Source organism: Salvelinus sp. IW2-2015, linkage group LG18, assembly GCF_002910315.2.
Source record: "Salvelinus sp. IW2-2015 linkage group LG18, ASM291031v2, whole genome shotgun sequence".
NCBI lineage: Eukaryota > Metazoa > Chordata > Actinopteri > Salmoniformes > Salmonidae > Salvelinus > Salvelinus sp. IW2-2015.
In genome coordinates this window covers 31,463,389-31,484,234 of record NC_036858.1, presented here as the reverse complement: position 1 = coordinate 31,484,234, position 20,846 = coordinate 31,463,389, and the positions used below count along the sequence as shown (strand labels likewise).

The window sequence follows — 20,846 nt, the reverse complement described above, 5'->3', positions numbered from 1 at the left end:
GTAGTCACTTTTGATAATAGTGTTTTCACGCTTGTGTTTGCGCTTATAATGTGAATAAATAGCCTAACAGTTTATCAACATTTTAAGCTAAARGTTCTGATCTGTTGCGTCAGCCTCATTGCTTGAAAAAGGTTTTTGATGCTTGTGGTTGTATTAATTTGTSATCTATCGCATCCCACAACTGTCCCAGACTATGTTTGGAAATTTTTATTTCTCCCACAGAATAGAATAGGTCAACCTTTGTACTATGGGGGATAGTAGATTGACATAGYCTAGTGRWTTTGCTGTTCATTAGGCCTACTCATCTTGTTGGCTGACGAAAAGTAAATGTGGACAGTTCTTCCAYTATCTTCAATATGCACCTCGGAATTGGATAAGGATGCGCACAGTTGCGTTCCCGATGTGTCTGTCTTCACTTGTAGCCTGTGAGAAAGACCCGTACACGTGATGGGGAGCCATGTGAGTGAGAGGTGCTTCGGGGCAACCCTCAGGGAGAAGGGCTGCAAAAGGCATGGATGTTTTTGGGGTGCATTACGGTCACACAAAGGGGATGTCGCCGGGAAATTCTCAATAAGTGAATGAAAGAATGATGAAGTGTGTACAGCCTGCGCAAAAAAACTAAGCAGAGCTCATGCCTTTCAAGCGACTTTTATCAAATCGTCATAAGAATYTCATTATGCAGCCTTACAACGTATTAAAAATCAAAACATATAGCKCAACTAAAGTTACATTAATAACTCTAAATTAAGCATATTGGAATACCTATTTATTTTTTAACCGCTCAACACAGAATAGCCACGTGCGCATTCCCTCAAATCGTTTGGAGAAAACATCCTTGCTATTTTATTCAGCTATGTTCAACTGTATTCCTCATACTATAAAATAATATTAAATAATGCCACGCATTRGAAGCAAATCTTGTCTGCTAAATGAGCCAGTGTAGCCCACAGCCATATGGCATAGCCAGATCAGGACCTAACATAAGGACAACTCACAGTATCTTATTCTGTTCTTCTGAAATATACTATATTTTCTTCATATCATGTTTCTTTAGATCTGTCTAAAATGAATAATGGATTTATTATGAATGTGTAGGCTACATTACATGGATTTATTAGACTTTCTAAAATGTAGATGTTCCAAAGGTCTGCATCAGTGGCTTGAGGTGGAAGCCAGGAGATGCTAAATGTGTTTATGTTAATTAAGGGTCAATTACCATGAGACTGACAGTTATTTGCTTGACAAWCACCAGTTGACGAAATTTTMTGARCGCTACAGCCCTAGTTGTATGCAAACTAACCATAGGACAACCACGCTCTCACCAAGCTCTAAGAAACATATGGTTCTCAGAACGTTATGTGTTAGCTGGGGAAGTGTTGCCCATGCAGGGCTTCCCTGTGGAATGTGGCCTTGCATCATGTGATTTTTCTGCAATTACACACAGGGACATGCCTACTTCCTTGCACCCTCCTTCCCGTCATTCCTCCATCCCTCCCCTTCCCTCTCCCCGTCATGCCATTCCTGGAGCTTTTAAGTCCTGCATTTGCAGAAAGCGAGAGCTACGTTAAGCATTTATTATGGCCATAAAGTGTCCGATAGTTGTAGTTATTGATTGTCTGCTGCCACGCATGCAGGGGGGCCAGCTTGTGTGTGTGTGTGTGTGTGCGTATGTGTACCTCCACATAATAAATTGCGGACAGGTTGTCCGGAGAGACATACTGTCCTGTCCCCCCTCCCTCCATTTAAAGGCCATCTTTCTTCCTCCTCTTCAAACAGGCGTGTAAACCCTCCCTGTAAATCACCAGGACTACTCCTGGTCCAGCCAGGCATGACACTTAAAAAAAAAAGAGAAGTAGAGAAACATAGTAGGTAACGGAGAGAGAAAGTGAAAGAAAGAGAAAGCTGGACTCAATGATTCATGCTTCATAGGCTGGGAGGCTTTTAAAGGAGCAGGGGGGACTTGCTTTGAAGCTGCCCTTCTCATTAGGCCCATTGTCACAGTCCTGTGAAGCTTCATTAAACCCACAGAAGATAGGAAAAGTGGATCCTGATTGTGTAGGGGAAGTACAGATGCTCAAACTGCTTCATGTACAGCATGAATGCTGTCTCAGTTAAAATAACAACCTATAGGTTATTGAAATAATGATTTATTTGCTGATTCATGGAGCCATACTAACCAGTACACACATACATACATTAATTATCATACACATACAGTGCCTTTGGGAAAGTATTCAACCCCTTGACCTTTTTCACATTTTGTTACGTTACAGCTTTATTCTAAAATGTATTAAATTGTTTTTRCCCCTCATCAATCTACACATAATACCCCAAAATGACAAAGCACACAGTTTTTTRCCCCCTAATTTATTAAACATCAAAAAACTGAAATTTCAAATTTCCATAAGTATTCAGACCCTTTAATCAGGATTTTGTTGACAGCTTGGATTCTTCTTGGGTATGACGCTACAAGCTTGGCACACCTGTATTTGGGTAGTTTCTCTCATTCTTCTCTGCAGATCCTCTCAAGCTCTGTTAGGTTGGATGAGGAGTGATGATACACAGCTATTTTCAGGTCTCTACAGAGATGTTCGATCGGGTTCAAGTTCGGGTCACACAAGGACATTCAGAGACTTGTCTCCTGCGTTGTCTTGGCTGTGTGTTTAGGGTCATTGTCCTATAGGAAGGTGAACCTTCGCCCCAGTCTGTCCTGAGCGCTCTGGAGCAGGTTTTCATCAAGGATCTCTCTATACTTTGCTCTGTTCARCTTTCCCTCGATCCTGACTKGTCTCTCAGTCCCTGCCGCTGAAAAACATCACCACAGCATGATGCTGCCCCCACCATGCATCGCCGTAGGGATGGTGCCAGGTTTCCTCCAGACGTGACGCTTGGCATTCACTCCAAGCGGGCTGTCATGTGCCTTTTACTGAGGAGCGGCTTCCGTCTGGCCACTCTACCATAAAGGCCTGATTGGCGGAGTGCTGCAGTGATGGCTGTCCTTCTGGAATGTTCTCTAGAGTTCTTTCAGAGTGACCATCGGGTTTTTGGTCACCTCCCTGACCAAGGCCCTTCTCCCCCGATGGCTCAGTTTGGCCAGGCGGCCAGCTCTAGGAAGAGTCTTGGTGGTTCCAAACTTCTTCCATTTAAGAATGATGACCACTGTGTTCTTGGGGACCTTCAATGCTGCAGAAATGTTTTGGTACCCTTCCCCAGATCTGTGCCTCAACACAATCCTGTCCCGGAGCTCTACGGACAATTACTTCGACCTCATGGATTGATTTTTGCTCTGACCTGCACTGTCAACTGTGGGACCTTATATAGACAGGTGTGTGCCTTTCCAAATCGTGTCAAATCAATTTAATTTACCACAGGTGGACTCCAATCAAGTTGTAGAAACATCTCAAGGATGATCAATTGAAACAGGATGCACCTGAGCTCAATTTCGAGTCTCATAGCAAAGTGTCTGAATACTTATGTAAATAAGGTATTTCTGTTATTTATTTTTAATACATTTGCAAAAATGTATAAAAACCTGTTTTCGCTTTGTCATTATGTGSTATTGTGTGTAGATTGATGAAAAAATMTGAATATTTAATCAATTTTTAGAATAAGGCTGTAACGTAACAAAATGTGGAAAAAGTCAAGGGGTCTGAATACTTATCCAAGGTACTGTACGTGCATGCACAAGCATGTAAGCACACACATACAAGCACACACACACACATGCACACATGCACTCACACACATATGCACGTGCACACACACACACACACACACACACGGCTATCCTGCTGACTGGACTGTGTAGTGTGGTTTCTAGCCATTAGAACCACAGTGTAATCATAGCCATTTGGGATGAGACAGAGGAAAACCTCACTATTAGCATCCAAAGACCAGCATAACAATGGCCGGTAATCATAGTCAGTAATGTTTCTAACCACTAGAAAAAGTAGCACAGAACAATTCTGTTGTATTTTACTAAACTTCGTGAGAATGACAATTGCCACACATCAATCAAGCTACATATGTAGGATCTTAATTTGATCACCCTGTCYCAGGAGAACWTTCAGGGAATTTAAAACTTGTTGTGTATTTGAGGTTTAAAAAGGCTTCTGAAGTTTGTAATTTCCACTTAGAAATTTCAGACTTSATTTTCCCTCACAAAAAATMMATCAACCCCTACAAAAATGTCCATTAATTTAATCCACATAATAATTRACATTTACTGTTGCTGCAGGATTATTTTCCTGCTGTAGAAAACTGTCTCAAACTATGATCCTACATAAGACCCTAGCACGCTAAAATCCAGAGCATGACTGTGTTGTTATGTGCATATTCCAAAGCATCATATACATTGTTGAAGTCTGATCATTCAAACTACTTACTGATACTTGTATACGGTTAGTTGCATCTAATTTGCAAAGACTGTTCCACAGGTAGCCATGCACTCAATATTATCTTTTCCACCTCAGATCCAGCTAACCAAGTCTGGTCGGGCTTAATCAGTAATGTACTGTGGTTACACAGTATGTCTATGGAGTTATTGTTTCACGTGAGAACACTCTGAGAAATAAGACTTGCTCTACTGAGCATGAAACCCAGGACACGAAACAGGCTATTCTAATAGAGAAAAAGACTTTGAATTTGTACAACATAAAGCTATTAACAGTTGGCTACCAGCAGTAGTTTGATATGGGCCTTGGCAAAGGAAAACTTTTTAATTCTATTGACTTTACTGTTCATTTGTTTCGTATTTTAGATTTATGTTTTTGCTTTTATTTATTGTTCGTRGACAAACTTACAGTTGAAGTCYGAAGTTTACCTACACTAAGGTTGGAGTCATTAAAACTAGTTTTTCAACCACTCCACAAATTTCTTGTTAACAGACTATAGTTTTGGCAAGTCGGTTAGGACATCTACTTTGTGCATGACACAAGTAATTTRTCCAACAATTGTTTACAGACAGATTATTTCACTTATAATTCACTGTATCACAATTCCAGTGGGTCAGAAGTTTACAAACACTAAGTTGACTGTGCCTTTAAACAGCTTGGAAAATTCCATAAAATTATTGTCATGGCTTAGAAGCTTCTGTAGGCTAATTGACATAATTTGAGTAAATTGGAGGTGTACCTGTGGGATGTATTTCAAGGCTTACTTCAAACTCAGTGGCCTTTTTGCTTGCCAATCATGGAACATCTAAAAGAAATCAGCCAAGCCCTAAACATTTTTTTTTTTGTGTAGACCTCCACAAGTCTTTGTTCATCCTTGGGAGCAATTTCCAAATGCCTGAAGGTACCCCGTTCATCTGTACAACAATAGTACGCAAAGTATAAACACCATGGTACCCAGCGCGCCATACCGCTCAGGAGGAGACGTGTTCTGTCTCCTAGAGATGAACGTACTTTGGTGCGAAAAGTACAAATCAATCCCAGAACAACAGCAAAGGACCGTGTGAACATTCTGGAGGAAAACGGGTACAAAAGTATCTATATCACAGTAAAACGTGCTAATATTGGACATAACCTGAAAGGCCGCTCAGCAAGGAAGAAGACACTGCTCCAAAACCGCAATAAAAAAGCACAGACTAACGGTTTGCAACTGCACATAGGGAACAAGATCTACTTTTTGGAGCAATGTCCTCTGGTCTGAATGAAACAAAAATAGAACTGTTGGCTGATAATAGACCATCATTATGATTGGAGTAAAAAGGGAGGAGGCTTGCAAGCCGAAGAACACCATCCAACCGTGAAGCACAGGGGTGGCAGCATCACGTTGTTGGGGTGGCTTTGGCTGCAGGAGGGACTTGGTGCACTTCACAAAATAGAATGGCATCATGAGGGAGGACAATTATGTGGAAATATTGAAGCAACACCTCAAGACAATCAGTCAGGATGTTAAAGCTTGGTCGCAAATGGGTCTTCCAAATGGACAATGACCCCCACCATACTTCCAAAGTTGTGGCAAATGGCTTAAGGACAACGAAGTCAAGGTATTGGAGTGGCCATCACAATGCCTGACCTCAATCCTATAGAACATTTGTGGGCAGAACTGAAAAAGCATGTGCGAGCAAGGAGGCCTACAACCTGACTCAGTTATACCAGCTTCAGTCAGGAGGTATGGGCCAAAATTCAGCCCACTTATTGTGGGAAGCTGTGGAAGGCTACCCGAAATGTTTGACCAAGTTAAACAATTTAAGGCAATGCTACCAAAATACTAATTGAGTGTATGTGAACTTCTGACCCACGTGGGAATGTGATGAAAGAAATAAAAAGCTGAAATAAATCATTCTCTTCTCAATTATTCTGACATTTCACACATTCTTAAAAATAAGGTGGTGATCCTAACTGACCTAAGACAGTGAACTTTTACTAGGATTAAATGTCAGGAATTGTGAAAAAATGTTTAACGCCCTGACCATCAGAGAGCCTTTTTATTCTCTAGTTGGTTACGTCGGGGTGTGACTAGGGTGGGTAATCTAGGTTGTTTTATTTCTATGTTGGCCTGGTATGGTTCCCAARCAGAGGCAGCTGTTTAGCGTTGTCTCTGATTGGGGATCATATTTAGGCAGCAATTTCCCCACTGGTTTTTYTGGGATCTTGTTTATATGTAGTTGCCTGTGAGCACTCCATAGCTTCACGTGTAATTTATTCTTTATTGTTTTGTTGTGCGGTTCACTTATAATAAAAAATGTCGAACCGATTTCACGCTGTGCTTTGGTCCGAATGTTCTTACGATGATCATGACAAAAATTGAGTTTAAATGTATTTGGCTAAGGTGTATGTAAACTTCCGACTTCATCTGTATATTGTTAGTGGATCCTCAGGGGAACTCTGAATCTGGTTAAAACAATCTTGATCTTTTTTTTCATTCACTCTATTATACAATTTGATGAAAGTTATGTTACTATATTGCCATGGTAAACGTACATTTAAATTGCAACTTCGGTCTACACATGTATTACATCGAAATGTAATCTCATTTGATTTGTATGTTTTAAATCAATCGCCCTTTTCTATTTTAGGGATCCTGAGTAACGCAGCGGTCTAAGGCACTGCATAGCAGTGATAGAGGCGTCACTACAGACCCGGGTTCGATCCCGGGCTGTATCACAACCGGCCGTGATCAGGAGTCCCATAGGTCGGTGCACAATTGTCCCAGCGTCGTCTGGGTTAGGCCGGGGTAGGCCGTCATTGTAAATAAGAATTTGTTCTTTTAACTTACTTGCCTAGTTAAATAAAGGTWAAAAAAWATATATATACAGTATATATAATAATATTTTAAAGTGGTCCCGTTTAAGATTTAGGATTAGAATGATAAAAACAGAGAAYACAAATAGAGAGAAGAGAAAGAATTGTGGAGGTATTCTAGTGTGGTCCTCATTCCTGGGCCCTTCAGATCACTCTCCCTTTATCTCTCTCTCCCCCCTCTCTCTCTCTTCTGCCCTCTCTGTCAATCCTGAGTTCAGTCTGCCTGGGGTCACGGTTGCCGTGGCAACCATTGTAGAAAAGTGGCCTTTACAATGTGTGTCAGACAGTTAGTGGGGCAAAGGGAGGGTGAGAGAGGAAAAGGGGAGTGTGAGTGTGTGTGTGCCGTGTCTGTGTGTGTGCGTGTGTGTGTGTGGGCGGGGGGGTGAGTGGGAGGGTGGCGTCGAGGATCACAGAAGACATGTCAGCCTCTCACTCCCAAATAGCTCCATGGCACTCCCTCTGACAGACAGACAAAACAGAGCCCCCGCGCTCACACAATGACCTACCTCATTACACGCGTGCAGGACCCTCAGTGCATCTACACCCTGCCAGTGACAGACACACACACGCACACCCTTCCTTGCTAACTAAATTCCTTCTCCTCTCCAGACTATAAGCGTGTAGTGGATGCCTCTATTCCTGGGGAGAACTACCGCTGCTGGCCATCCTATCAGCACGATGGATGTCTGCTGTCAGTCTACAGCATCACAGAGGCTATTGGTGTATGTGAGAGCCACGCCCAGTGCCGAGCATTTGTACTGACCAATCAGACAACCTGGACAGGTAAGAGTTAAATTAATGTGTTCACGCTACAGTGTTATCATTGTATTGTACACACACACACACACACACACACACACACACACACACACACACACTTAATTGTAGCGCAGTCTGAAGGGAGCACATCAGCATGGCAATCACTAATCGTAATTGAACCATGCCAGTACTTTCACATTCATTCTCTTCACTCTTCATCCTCTCCTCCCCTGTCATACAGTATATCTCTCACCGCAGTTCTTTCTTTTCAGTCTTTTTCAATTATTTTGTACATCTCTGGCATTGTACGATTGTCATTGCATTCATGCAATGAACCAGTAATACATTGTAGAAGGGAAGCACGTGCTATAGGGTACATTCCGCTCATTTAACATAATGTCTTCAACTTTACGGTCTCTCCTACTTTTCTACTTTTTATTCACGTGTTTACTTTTTTTCTTCTTCTCTGTCTACAGGTCACCAGCTTGTATTCTTCAAGACGGGCCCTGCCAGTCTAAAGTCTGCCAAGGGACGGGTCACCTACGTCAGAGTGGGCAGCTGAACCAAAGGAGAGGGAGGAGACTTAACTACCAAACCTTCCTCTGATTGGCTAACCTGATCCTGGGGCATGCCCTCACGGCATAGTGAGCCACCCCATTGGATGGGTCGGGCAGAGGGAGTGTAAGATGGATCCTAGACCACACCCTCCAGTGTGAACCTCCACGGGCCGTAAAGAAGGCTAACCCAAACCAGCTCCCGCTGAAGTGCAATAATAACTCAAGGAGAACATTTATCGTAACATAGATGTTGATGATCTGTCCTCCATTCAATGTTTAAACGTGACTATTTCTCGGTTGTGCAGGCTTTTAGCTCAGGGTATGCTGAGGTTACCCTCCTAGCTAAGAGGGGTGAGAATGTATCCCTCTGGTCAGATGCCCCTCCTGTGCCCCRGAAACTACCTTCACATATCTGGTCAGAAGGATCTCCTTCTGGTACTGTAGAGTGTTTAATCATTGTTCTGTGAAGGCTTCGAGGCGGCCTCAGTATGAACCATCAGCAAATCATCAAACAATAGGAAAGGTACTCAAACATATTCCCAAAAAATGTCCAAATTAGGGTTGGGTTCAATCTGTATRGCTGAAGGTCAGTGTWATAGCGTGATTTAAATTTAAAGGCAATGTTCCCGCGTGAGCGGAGATTGCATTCCCGGTAAAGGCTGCGTATGTCGGCTGAATCGGAAATGACCTTTACATTTCGATTGTGCAATGTGACGTTTTAGCGATACAGACTGAATCGAGCCCTAGGACTAGTTCAATCGTGCGTCTTCATGCAATGTTCAGGCTTTATTCTAGGTGGAAACAAAGGTATTGGCAAAGGACTGATGTTCCAGTGTTACTGTGACGTCTTAGTCAGTGAATAAGCTCTTGTTTTTTTATTCTCTGACGCTGAGTGCTGCTCAGACTTTCTCCCTCCTTCCCGACCCTGTCTCTCTTTCTCTATTTCCTTTCCCTTCCTCTGTCTTGTGTTAGATCCACAGCACTTTCGATTAAGTCAAACAGGGGTTCTCTATGCTTTCAAAAAGCAACTCAATAAGTGATTGATTTCCACGTCTTGGTGGCTGAAGAATCTGTTCTTATAGAACAGAGGATTGTAACAGCTGAGTTATCAGATCAAATATCTTCTATTTCAATCCTATGTTGATGAAAACAAAGAAATTGTTCTCGTATGGGAAAATCAAGGACTTATTTGGAATATTGTGTCATTGTTGATTTTGCATGTTGACCAAATGTAATGTAGRGTAGTGACCTCCTTGAGAGGGTCACTTTTTTGATCATTTTGTATTTATTGAGGACAGTGTGTGTTGGTTCCTGTCCCACTCCTGGGTCGCGTTCATTAGGCACCAAACGGAAGAAAAGGGACTAAAACAGGAAGGGATTACCCAAACTTGTCCAATAAGAAATTCTCATTTTCGTTTTCTGTTGCAAAACGCTTTGCCCTAATGAATATGACCCTAGGTTTAGAGAAAACACAGCAGGAAGTAATCTCCATCTATTCTAATTTCCTAAGGAAATGTGACACGAACCTTTAGATAAATAATCAGACAAGTATCAAAGAGCTCTTGCTTTCAGTGAAAGCAGAACATTCTGGAAAAAAATGACCAAAAGTGAATTTTACAAAAGCTTTAACACTGTGTAGGCTGTTCATTGATGTATATAATGATGATAATGATGAGATGGCTATTTTTATATGGAAAAATACAAAACTTGTGGCAAGTGAGACATCTCTCTCTCTCTCTCTCTCTCTCTCTCACTCTCTCTCTCTCTGTGATTATTTGAGTTACAGATCTTTTTTATTTAATTACAGAAAACCCTATGTAGTATATACAGTGCATTTGGAAAACATTTTGTCACGTTATATTCTTATCTAAAATTGATTAAATAGATTTTCCCCTCATCAATCTATAATTAACCCCATAATGACAAAGCAAAAACTTTATTTTTTTATGTTAGCAAAGTTATAAAAAATTGAAAACTGAAATACCATATTTACAGTATTCAGACCCTTTGCTATGAGACTCAAAATTGAGATCAGGTGCATCCTGTTTCCATTGATCATCCTTGAGATGTTTCTACAACTTGATTGGAGTCGACCTGTGGTAAATTCAATTGATTGGACARGATTTGMAAAGGCACACACCTGTCTATATAAGYTRCCACAGTTGACAGTGCATGTCAGAGCAAAAACCAAGCCKTGAGGTCAAAGTAATTGTCCGTAGAGCTCCGAGACAGGATTGTGTTGAGGCACAGATCTGGGYAAGGGTACCAAAAKATTTCTGCAACATTGAAGGTCCCCAAGAACACAGTGGCCTCCACCATTCTTAAATGGAAGAAGTTTGGAACCACCAAGACTCTTCCTAGAGCTGGCTGCCCGGCCAAACTGAGCAATCGGGGAAGAAGGGCCTTGGTCAGGGAGGTGAACAAGAACCCGATGGTCACTCTGACAGAGCTCCAGAGTTCCTCTGTGGAGATGGGAGAACCTTCCAGAAGGACAGCCATCTCTGCAGCACTTCACCAATCAGGCCTTTATTGTAGAGTGGCCAGACAGAAGCCACTCCTCAGTAAAGGCACATGACAGCCCACTTGGAGTTTACTAAAAGGRACCTAAAGACTCTCAGACCATGACAAACAAGATTCTCTGGTCAGATGAAGCCAAGATGGAAATCTTTGGCCTGAATGCCAAGAGTCACYTCTGGAGGAAACCTGGCACTGATGCATGGTGGTGGCAGCATCATGCTGTGGGGGTATTTTTCAGTGGCAGGGACTGAGAGACTAGTCAGGATCGAGGGAAAGATGAACGGAGCAAAGTACAGAGAGATCCTTAATGAAAACCTGCTCCAGAGTGCTCAGGACCTGAGACTGGGATGAAGGTTCACCTTCCAGCAGGACAATGACCCTAAGCACACAGCCAAGACAACGCAGGAGTGGCTTCGGGARAAATCTCTGAATGTCGTTGAGTGGCCCAGCCAGAGCCCGGACTTGAACCTGATCGAACATCTCTGGAGAGACCTGAACATATCTGTGCAGCAACGCTCCCCATCCAACCTGACAGAGCTTGAGAGGATCTGCAGAGAAGAATGGGATAAACTCCCCAAATACAGGTGTGCCAAGCTTGTAGCGTCATACCCAAGAAGACTCGAGTCTGTAACCGCTGCCGAAGGTGCTTGAACAAAGTACTGAGTAAAGGGTCTGAATACTTATGTAAATGTGATATTTAATTATAATATTTTTTTTACATTTGCAACCATTTCTAAAAACCTGTTTTCGCTTTGTCATTATGGGGTATTGTTTGTAGGTTGATGAAGGGGGAAAATGAAGGGGCAATTGAATCCATTTTAGAATAAAGCTGTAACGTAACAAAATGTGGAAACACTTTCCAAATGCACTGTATATAGATAGTAGATAATTGTTTAGTAAACAGTACAGGTTATTACTGTAGGGGTACAGTACAGCCTGTGATGGTGTTGATTGGCCTAGTGAATGCCCATCCCATCTGATGTACCTGTCATCTGATGTCATCTGATGAAATGTACCTGTCATCTGATGAAATGATTGAGGACACATTTCTCTGGAATCACCCCAGAGTACTGGCCCATTGTGAAAACAAAAAAACCACACAAACACATGGAGATGTGTTTCTCATTCTTCACTTCTAGAGACGGAAAAATGCAAGAGGGAATAATGCAAGGGAAAAAGTCTGCAAAAAAAGGAGTAAGAGAGTGTGTGTGTTTTGAGAACAAACATCATTTTACAATCATGGAACTATTTGGACGGAGTGCGAGTTAAAGAGGCCCTTGAAGCTGGCATGMGCCTGCAGCCCATCTGGACCGGTCCTGGGTCACTGGCTTAAAGAGCTGCAGAGAGCCAAGGGGCTGGGGGAGTGGGGGCCTGGTTGTGGGGCTAAGGGCCCCCAATGGAAGTCCTGAAGGGGCCCTTCAAGCACCCAGGAAAGAAAACAACATCTTAATGAAGAGAACACACTCTTTGGTTTACTCCCCCCAACTCTTCATGAAGTGTGCGTGTAGGGAGGGCCTGTTTGTGTGTGTGTGTGTGTGTGTGTGTGTGGGTGTGTGTTGTGTGTGTGTGTGTGTGTGTGTGTGTGTGTGTGTGTGTGTGTGTGTGTGTGTGTGTGTGTGTGTGTGTGTGTGTGTGAGTGGTGTGTTGCTTTGTCTGACTCGTTCCAGTGGAAATAAGTCTGTGTGACCTTTGGCCCCTGACCTTTTCACCTCAGAGTGGGCAGGACAAAGGGAAAGGCTGTTAAAAGTGAGAGAGGGAGGCATGGGACTGGGAGCATACCTATAGAGGGGAATCCTTTTTCCCATTGAGTGTTCAAAGGCTGCTTGTGTCAAACACACATACTCTCTACAACTTAATCAGTGGGGATTTTGGGTCACAGGGTAACTGGGGCAGGAATACAGGGAGTGACAAGCATATGCACATTTACTCACACACACACACACACACACACACACACACACACACACACACACACACACACACACACACACACAAAATGTGGAGGACCTTTTCAGAAGAGGGGCAGGGAGGAGTCTTGATAAAGCATGGAGCGATCTACTGAAACAACACACTAAAGTGAATGTGCAGGTCTACTCATGTTAATGACAGAGTTACACAACATGGTGGGTCGAGCCCTGAATTCTGATTGACTGACAGACGTGGCATATCAGACCATATACCACGAGTATAACAAAACATTTTTAAAAAATTATGTTATAATTACGTTGGTATCCAGTTTATAATAGCGATAAGGCACCTCGGGGGTTTGTGATATATGGCCAATATACCACACCTCCTTGGGCCTTATTGTTTCATCTACCTCTCCTGTTCCCGGGGAGCAATGTGAGTAAATAAGTGTGAGTAGATACACGGTAGACATTATTAATCATATGCGTTCACGGTCTCACACATTCCCCACCGACCCTGTGGTCACGCATGTAGTCCCCCCTGGACTGGAACCACTGGTTGTACTGTTTAATAGACTGGTGTGTTCCAGTGTACCAGCAGCTGTTCTCCATATAACAGACAGCCTGGGAGTCCAGTAAACCAGGACCAGCCATCCCCAAAAACCATCGCTCCAAAACAAACCAACCAGCATAATATGTAACGAAATGTGTCTGTGTAGAGACTGTGTGTCTGTACATGTGTTTGTGTGTGTGTGWGCGTGTGCGTGTGCGTGTGGTGACGCTAACGGTTTGTTTAGAGAATGTCTGTCTATCTGGGCTTGTATGTGTTAGCTTGTATGCGGCTGTTGATGCATSAATGTGTGTGATTGCTGTGTATTATAAGCTAGTGGGAAGACCGCTTTCTTTCTTCTGGACACAAAACAAATAAGAAGACACCTGCCATGTGCTTCATATCAAGAGGGACAGGTCTGAAATTGGTTGATTTCATGTTAGAGTGATTTTTTGTTTTTGCTTTGGTGCCAGTTAAAAATGGGGGAGGAGAAGGAGAGGGATAGAGTGAAAGACAGAGGGAGAGAGAAAGAGAGGGAACGAGAGAAGGAGGGAGAGCGAGAGAGAGACTTATCCCTAGCCTAGCGTCTTTTGTGTGAGGGACAGGAAGAGCGAGGGGAGTGTCTCCAGAGAGAGGTGCAGCATCTGTGTTTTATTGGCCTGGGGGATTAGGGCCTTTCCTGGGGTGGAGCCTGGGGGCCAGGGGGGACTAGAGTGGGGCTGGAGGGGCAGGGGCAGGGAGGGCCAGAGGGCCTCCTCGGGGCTAAAGGCTGCTAACGAGAGACAGACAGATATGTCAGAGACAGACAGGGACATGGCAGCTATAGGCAGGTTGGAGCTAGAGGCAAGTTGGGCATTGGGCGATGGTATTGTTGCAGATCACCATATGAATCACACTTCAATGCAGAACATCAGTCAGAGTGTGTGTGTTATATGTTTGTGGGTGCCTGCATGCATGTATGTGTGTGCATGTGTGTGTCAGGAGGCTGGTGGMACCTTAATTGGGGAGAACGGGCTTGTAGTAATAGCTGGAGTGGAATGGTATAAATTACATCAAACACATGGTTTCCACGTGTTTGACGCCATTCCATTTGCTCTGTTCCAGCCATTATTATGAGCCGRCCTCCCCTCAGCAGCCTCCACTGATTTGCACCTCACAGTGGCTGCTGGCTGCACTTGCCCCATAGGCCCAACTGTGGCCCTAAGGGCCGACAACAGTAGCAGCATTGTCCTCTGTCACAGGGGCTCTCAAAACCTGCCTTTGTCTCAGCTATCCTGTGTCTCTCTCTAGCCGTGTTGAGAGAGGCAACAATGGCAGCAATTGTTGGTGGTGACTACATGTGAACGTCTGGACATGACATTCAATCTAGGCATCAAGTGGCCTGGAGGTGAGTGGGGATAGAGGGATATAGAGGAAAGTGGTATTACCTGCACTGTCTTTCAACTCGCTTACTTACTCTCTTTCGCTGTCATACATACGCAGGTGCACGCACATTGCACCCCCGCCGTACACACACACACTTCCAAGAACCAGTAACTCCAGTGGCGGTCGGTGCCATTTAAGACTATTCTTTATGAGCATGATCTGTTACAGCATTTATGACCATTTCTATGACAGCATATTGGATGACAGTCATTCACATTCCATTCACCCAGCGAAATGGAACATCCATAGGTTTATGCCACTATATGACGCTAAAATGTTTCCTATACCCATCATGAGGTTGCTACGACCGAGCCTACAAATGAACGTTTATAACGTAGGTGCACACAGGTCGAGAGACAAATTGGAGTAATCGCAGTACAGTGTACAGCAAGCAGTTTAGCAGTTACACCGGTGGGCTCCGGTGGCACTAAATGAATAAAACCGAAAGCTTACCTTGAGTTGGAAGAGTTGCAGTGTTGGATAGCCTTAGCCAGCTATCTAACATAAATATAATTCCCCTCTGTTTGATTCAGGTTGTTGAGTAGACTAAATTAGCTATAAGGAAGCTAGCTGTCCTCCGGCTACACCATGGTGCTACCCTACAGAGTGCCGTTGAGGCTACTGTAGACCTTCATTGCAAAACAGTGTGTTTTAGTCAGTTATTTGGTGACATGAATGTATTTAGTATAGTTTTATCTAAAAAGGATACTTTTTTTAATGTAGACGGGAGTAGGATGGTCCTCCCCTTCCTCTCTGAGTAGCTTCCACTGAGTAACACTTTATTTTCTCAGCTCACACTTGGGCAAAGGCTAATTATCTGGATGTGCCGCTTCACATGGAAGCTCTTAGAATCTCTGATGGGAAAAGAAACACAGAACCAGAAGCAGTATGAAACGTCCTGTGGTCGTGCTACTGGCCAGCTCTGAGTTCTACAGTGTGTTCTTAGCACTTTAATGACTGTTTTACTTCCAAGAAATCTCTCCTCATAAAACAATCCACCTGATTACACAAACTACCAAACTATTACACATGTTCACTTTCAACCGGTAGCTTTAAAGGGATTTAGAAGTCTGTAACAACGGTAAAAACCTAAGAGAGACAGAGAGACACCGATGTGGTGTACTTTACTGTGGTTCTCAGGCATAGGCATACTCATCACCGAGTAGAAAACACACACCAGCCATTCTACACATATCTGGAATATTATGTAATCAAAACGAGACAGACTTTATCCAATAGGAGAACAAGCCACATATCATGTGACTAACTCACAACCAATGTAAACAGACTTTGGCTGCATTAGACATGGAGCCAGAGACCTAAGGGGTATAGTCTAGCTCAGCTGACAGGTGTGGCAAGCTAGCACAGCCTGGCAGAGAGAGAGAGAGAGAGAGAGAGAGAGAGAGAGAGAGAGAGAGAGAGAGAGAGAGAGAGAGAGAGATCTCTTACCAGGAACCCCACTGTGCACTGTGTTAACAACAGACTGTCAACACCTTGGGAGGGGAGAGAGCAAGTGTGTCCCCAGAGACAGACCCCTAACTATGGAGCCGATAGATAGCTAGCAGCTGACAAGCAGGGAACTGAACTTCTGGTTATGTCCATCCCGTAATTGTCCATTTACTGTCATTTATGACTGATGGTGTTCTTTCAGTGAGTGAATGTGACAGTGGGACAGTGGTTTCAAAAGCACACAGMGTAGGTGTTCGAGGGGGCAGAATCACAGATGAGAGTCTGTGAGAGCCAATGCAAGAGCTTGGGACTATACGGTTCTATCTGTTTTTTTTGTCAAGAGTAAAGCCTTCTTCACATTGGCAGTTTGACTCAAATCGAAAATATTTGCATATCTGATTCGAATCTGTTCTTTTTCCTGCAGTCTGAACAGTCAAAAAGCACATGGAATTGGCTATTTCAAGCCACATTTTAAACCACCTTCGTAGGTGGTTTGAAGTTASAWACAAATCTGATTCTTGGCCATGTGACTTGTGTCTGAAAGGTCAAATCTGATTTATTTGCCCTCAAGGTGTTTRTATACTGTTGGCATAGATTGTTGCTTGCTAGCTACTCTGTTGACAGTTTGACAAGGATATGTGGTAGCTAACTAGCTTGTTATTTATTTACAAACAAATTAGTGAATGTACTCGAAAGGTAATCAGCTACCTAGCTAGCTAAGTGACCGCTGTGGCTTGCCAAAAAMAACTACTTTGAAAGACGGATCATCTTATCCTTTGAGGTTTTAAAAGTGTTCCTACACTATGACTTTGAACATGCAAAGCAACTAGGAAACGTCTATGGCAGGCATTGTTCTCAGCTTAGCTTGCTACATAACTGCTGAGTGATAGGAAGCAGAGCACCACCACCAATCAGCCTACACCACTGCGCGCACACCAGTCGTTACTATGACAACTAGCGTAGCCATGTCTGAACACACATCCAATGTGGTCACTTGTTAACTTGCTGTTTTYGACAGTCCGTTTTCCAAAACGMATAAAAAAAGAAAAACTGATTTGAGAATTAAGGCCTGCAGTCTGAAGAAGGCTTTATTTACATAACCTTGTTCTGTTCAATGTTCTATAAAGTACGCTAAATACCCCAATTCATATTGTTYAATTCAAAAGAATATGATATAGAATTTGCTCACGTTACTCAAACCAATGAGGGTTCGYAACATTAAAGCCAATTATCTTAGAATATTTTTTTTGCAGATAGAACTGTATTGTCCCAATATGGGGAGTGGTGCCAGAAAGAGTTACAGAGAGAGCAGAGAGAGTATATGTAAATAAGTAGCTTCCTGCCACAATCGTACACTAATACAAAAAAGTTCCAAAAGGGTTCTGCTGCTCTCCCCATAGGAGAACGCTTTTTGGTTCCAGGTWGAACCCTTTTTGGTTCCAGGTAGAACCKTTTTTGGTTCCAGGTAGAACCCTTTTTGGTTTCAGGTAGAGCTCTTTTGGGTCATATGTTCTACAAAAAAATCTAAAGTTATACCCTGAACCAACATGTGTTCTTCAACGGCTTCTCTTTCTAGATTCTAGATAGCATTTTTTCCCCTGTGAGTGAAGGGACAGCCAGTGGAACGACCAGCCAGGGCAATAACATTGCTGCCTTTGCCTCGATCATTACTGAATTATTGTCCACATTCAATATTACTGTGTTGTCCTGTTAATCGTTGTTACTCATTTATTTGATATGTTTCTATATATTTGCTTTGGCAATGTATGTGGTAATACTTTCCATGACAATAAAGCCTTTTGAATTGAATTTGATTAATTGAGAGAGAAAGAGAGAGAGAGGGAGAGAGAGACAGGGAGCGAGAGAGAGGTACAGACAAACAGACAGACAGACAGACTGGATTGAGGCAATGATAGCGAGACACACAGACTCAAATAAAGGGAGTCAGGGTGGCGGCCCTTGCCCTTTCATCCCTAATGCCCCGATACCCGGGCCCACAAGGCGCCAGGCTTACAAGGCTACAACACGTGTGTGGCACAGAGAAGGTGACGAGGGAGAGGGGAGTAGAATGGAAGCTCTGAATTGCCTCTCTCTCTTCCTCCCTCTTGCTCTCTCTGTCTGTCTGTCTCTCTGTCTGATGTAGTCAGGGGTCGTTCCAAGGTCGTCTGGCAGTCACCCAGGTTCTCCTGACTCCCCCCCCTTTCCCCAGCTCTCTATACGGCCCTGCATTCTACACTCACACACACACAGATACTACAGAATGAGGGAGGACACACACACACACACACACACACACAGAGACGTCATTATCACAAAGCAATTCTAAACAAGTTTTTGACGACAAAGAAAACATTGCTCATGGAACAACTGCGTTGAACAATTCTTAAACAAACCTAAAAAGAGCCTTTTCTTTAGGAAAGAGGAATGCCATAGAGGAGCATGGAGCCGGGAAAAATCRCACCAGATTRCCATCAGTCCTGATGCTATCAGAGGGCATTGTGGGTGACTGGCTCTTGACAAGGAAGTAATCAGCACACGCCGTGGGCATGCAAGGCACTGTCTGGGCACCCAGCACACGCAACCATGCCACCCAGGGTGAGGACATCTGAGTTCATTGTGCCCACACTGCCCAGTGTGCCAACTAGGGAAGGAAGTCTGCCTGCCTGACATACAGAGAGGGCTTGGGTATGGGTGAGTTGGGAAGAAAAACAACTCCAAGCTTCAAACTGTACCTCAGGTTCAAACTCATACTGAGCTGTCAGGAAACGTGTTTAGTTTTACTGCATTTAAAAAAAATCTGTCCTCTAATAGGTCCTTGGTAATGTTTTGTGGTTTGAATTTACAGTGACACCTTGGAAATGCAAGGTGTCATTACAATACGATGTCATGGGTGGATAAGCAAGAAAATTGACATTCTCCTCTTTCCGGGGGTGTGTTTCATACAGTATGTAGCGAAATGAGCTGTGTTACCTCACTTACATTCAATTTCAATCTGTATGTGTGTGTTTGTGTGTGTGTGTGTCAGTGGAGGCTCCTCTGAGGAGGAAGGGGAGGACCATCCTCCTCASTGAATTTCATAAAAATGTAAATAGTGAAACATGAAAYAATATATCCTTTTTAGATAAAACTGTACTAAATATATTAATGTAACCAAATAACTGATTAAAACACGCTGCTTTGCATTGAAGGTCTACAGTAGCCTTAACAGCACTCTGTATGTAGGGTAGCACAATGTTGTAGCCGGAGGACAGCTAGCTTCCGTCCACTTCTTGGTACATTGACTTCACAATACAAAACCTAGGAGGTTCATGGTTCTCACCCCCTTCCATAGACTTACACATAATTATGACAACCTCCAGAGGACGTCCTCCAACCTATCAGAGCTCTTCAGCATGAACTGACATGTTGTCCACCCAATCAAAGGATCAGAGAATCAATCTAGTACTGAAAGCATAAGCTACAGCTGGCTAGCCCTGGCAGTGCATCAAATCTCTCAAAGAAACAGTTGAACAAATACATTCTTTAAAAAATGAAGGAAGCAAGAGAGAGAGAGAGATAGCTATATTTCATAGTATTTCTTTTAACTCCACTTTCACTTAGCTACCAAATGTAGCTAGCTGGCCTTGAAAACAGAGGGATGCTATGTTAGCTAGATGGCTATGGCTATCCAACACTGGAACTCTTCCAAGTCAAGGTAAGCTTTTATTAATTTATTGCCACTTGGCTTGCAGTGTAACTGCTAAACTGCTTGCTGACTGTACACTGACTGCATGATTGTAGCGGGTTTACATGATGTTAGCAAATATGGTGACAGCGATGTAGGCTGTGTGTAGCGGTTAGCGATGATGATATGAAGGTTTGGCTTGGAAAGGTTTTTTTGCCTGGTCATAGAGATCTGATGTGTTGTGCACTGAAGTCCACAAGCAAAGGGAAACGGTAAGAGGAGGAGAGAATGTAGATGAGAGAAAGAATTTATACAACGAGCAAAATTATCATGGTGTTTGTATGTGGCTGCTATGAAAGTATTAATTCCGATTCTGTTGAAAAAGTTTCTTAAAAGGAACAAACAGAATGAAACAGGGATAAACATACCTGAATTTGTCCAATAGAAACTCTTATTTGAAACTATTTGGCCTCCTTTCCTTCCAGTTCTTTGCTGCCAATGACTGTAACGAATTTCAAAAAATCACTGAAGCTGGAGACTCATATCTCCGTCACTAACTTTAAGCTCCAGCTGTCAGAGCAGCTCCACAGATCACTGCCACCGTACATAGCCCATCTGTAAATAGCCCATCCAACTACCTCATCCCCATACTTATTATAATTTTTCTTTCTCCTTTGCACCCCCCAGTATCTCTACTTGCACATTCATCTCTGCACATCTATCACTCCATGTTTTTGCTAAATTGTAATATATTTCGCCACTATGGCT

The 20,846-nt window shown here is 43.1% G+C and overlaps 1 protein-coding gene across 3 annotated transcripts in view; it reads left to right on the top strand.

Annotated features, from left to right (window-relative positions):
- pkdcca (protein kinase domain containing, cytoplasmic a) overlaps window positions 1-20,846 on the top strand; it is a 451,220-nt gene that overhangs the window by 26,936 nt on the left and 403,438 nt on the right. Inside the window, exons 6-7 of one of the 3 annotated variants that reach the window (XM_024008356.3) lie at window positions 7,860-8,033; window positions 8,486-10,286. The exons of the other annotated variants lie outside the window; for them this stretch is intronic. Of the exons in view, the coding sequence (XP_023864124.1) occupies window positions 7,860-8,033; window positions 8,486-8,571 (260 nt within the window). The 3' untranslated portion in view covers window positions 8,572-10,286. Of the gene's footprint in view, window positions 1-7,859; window positions 8,034-8,485; window positions 10,287-20,846 lie in introns of those variants that run through there. 3 annotated transcript variants of the gene reach the window in all.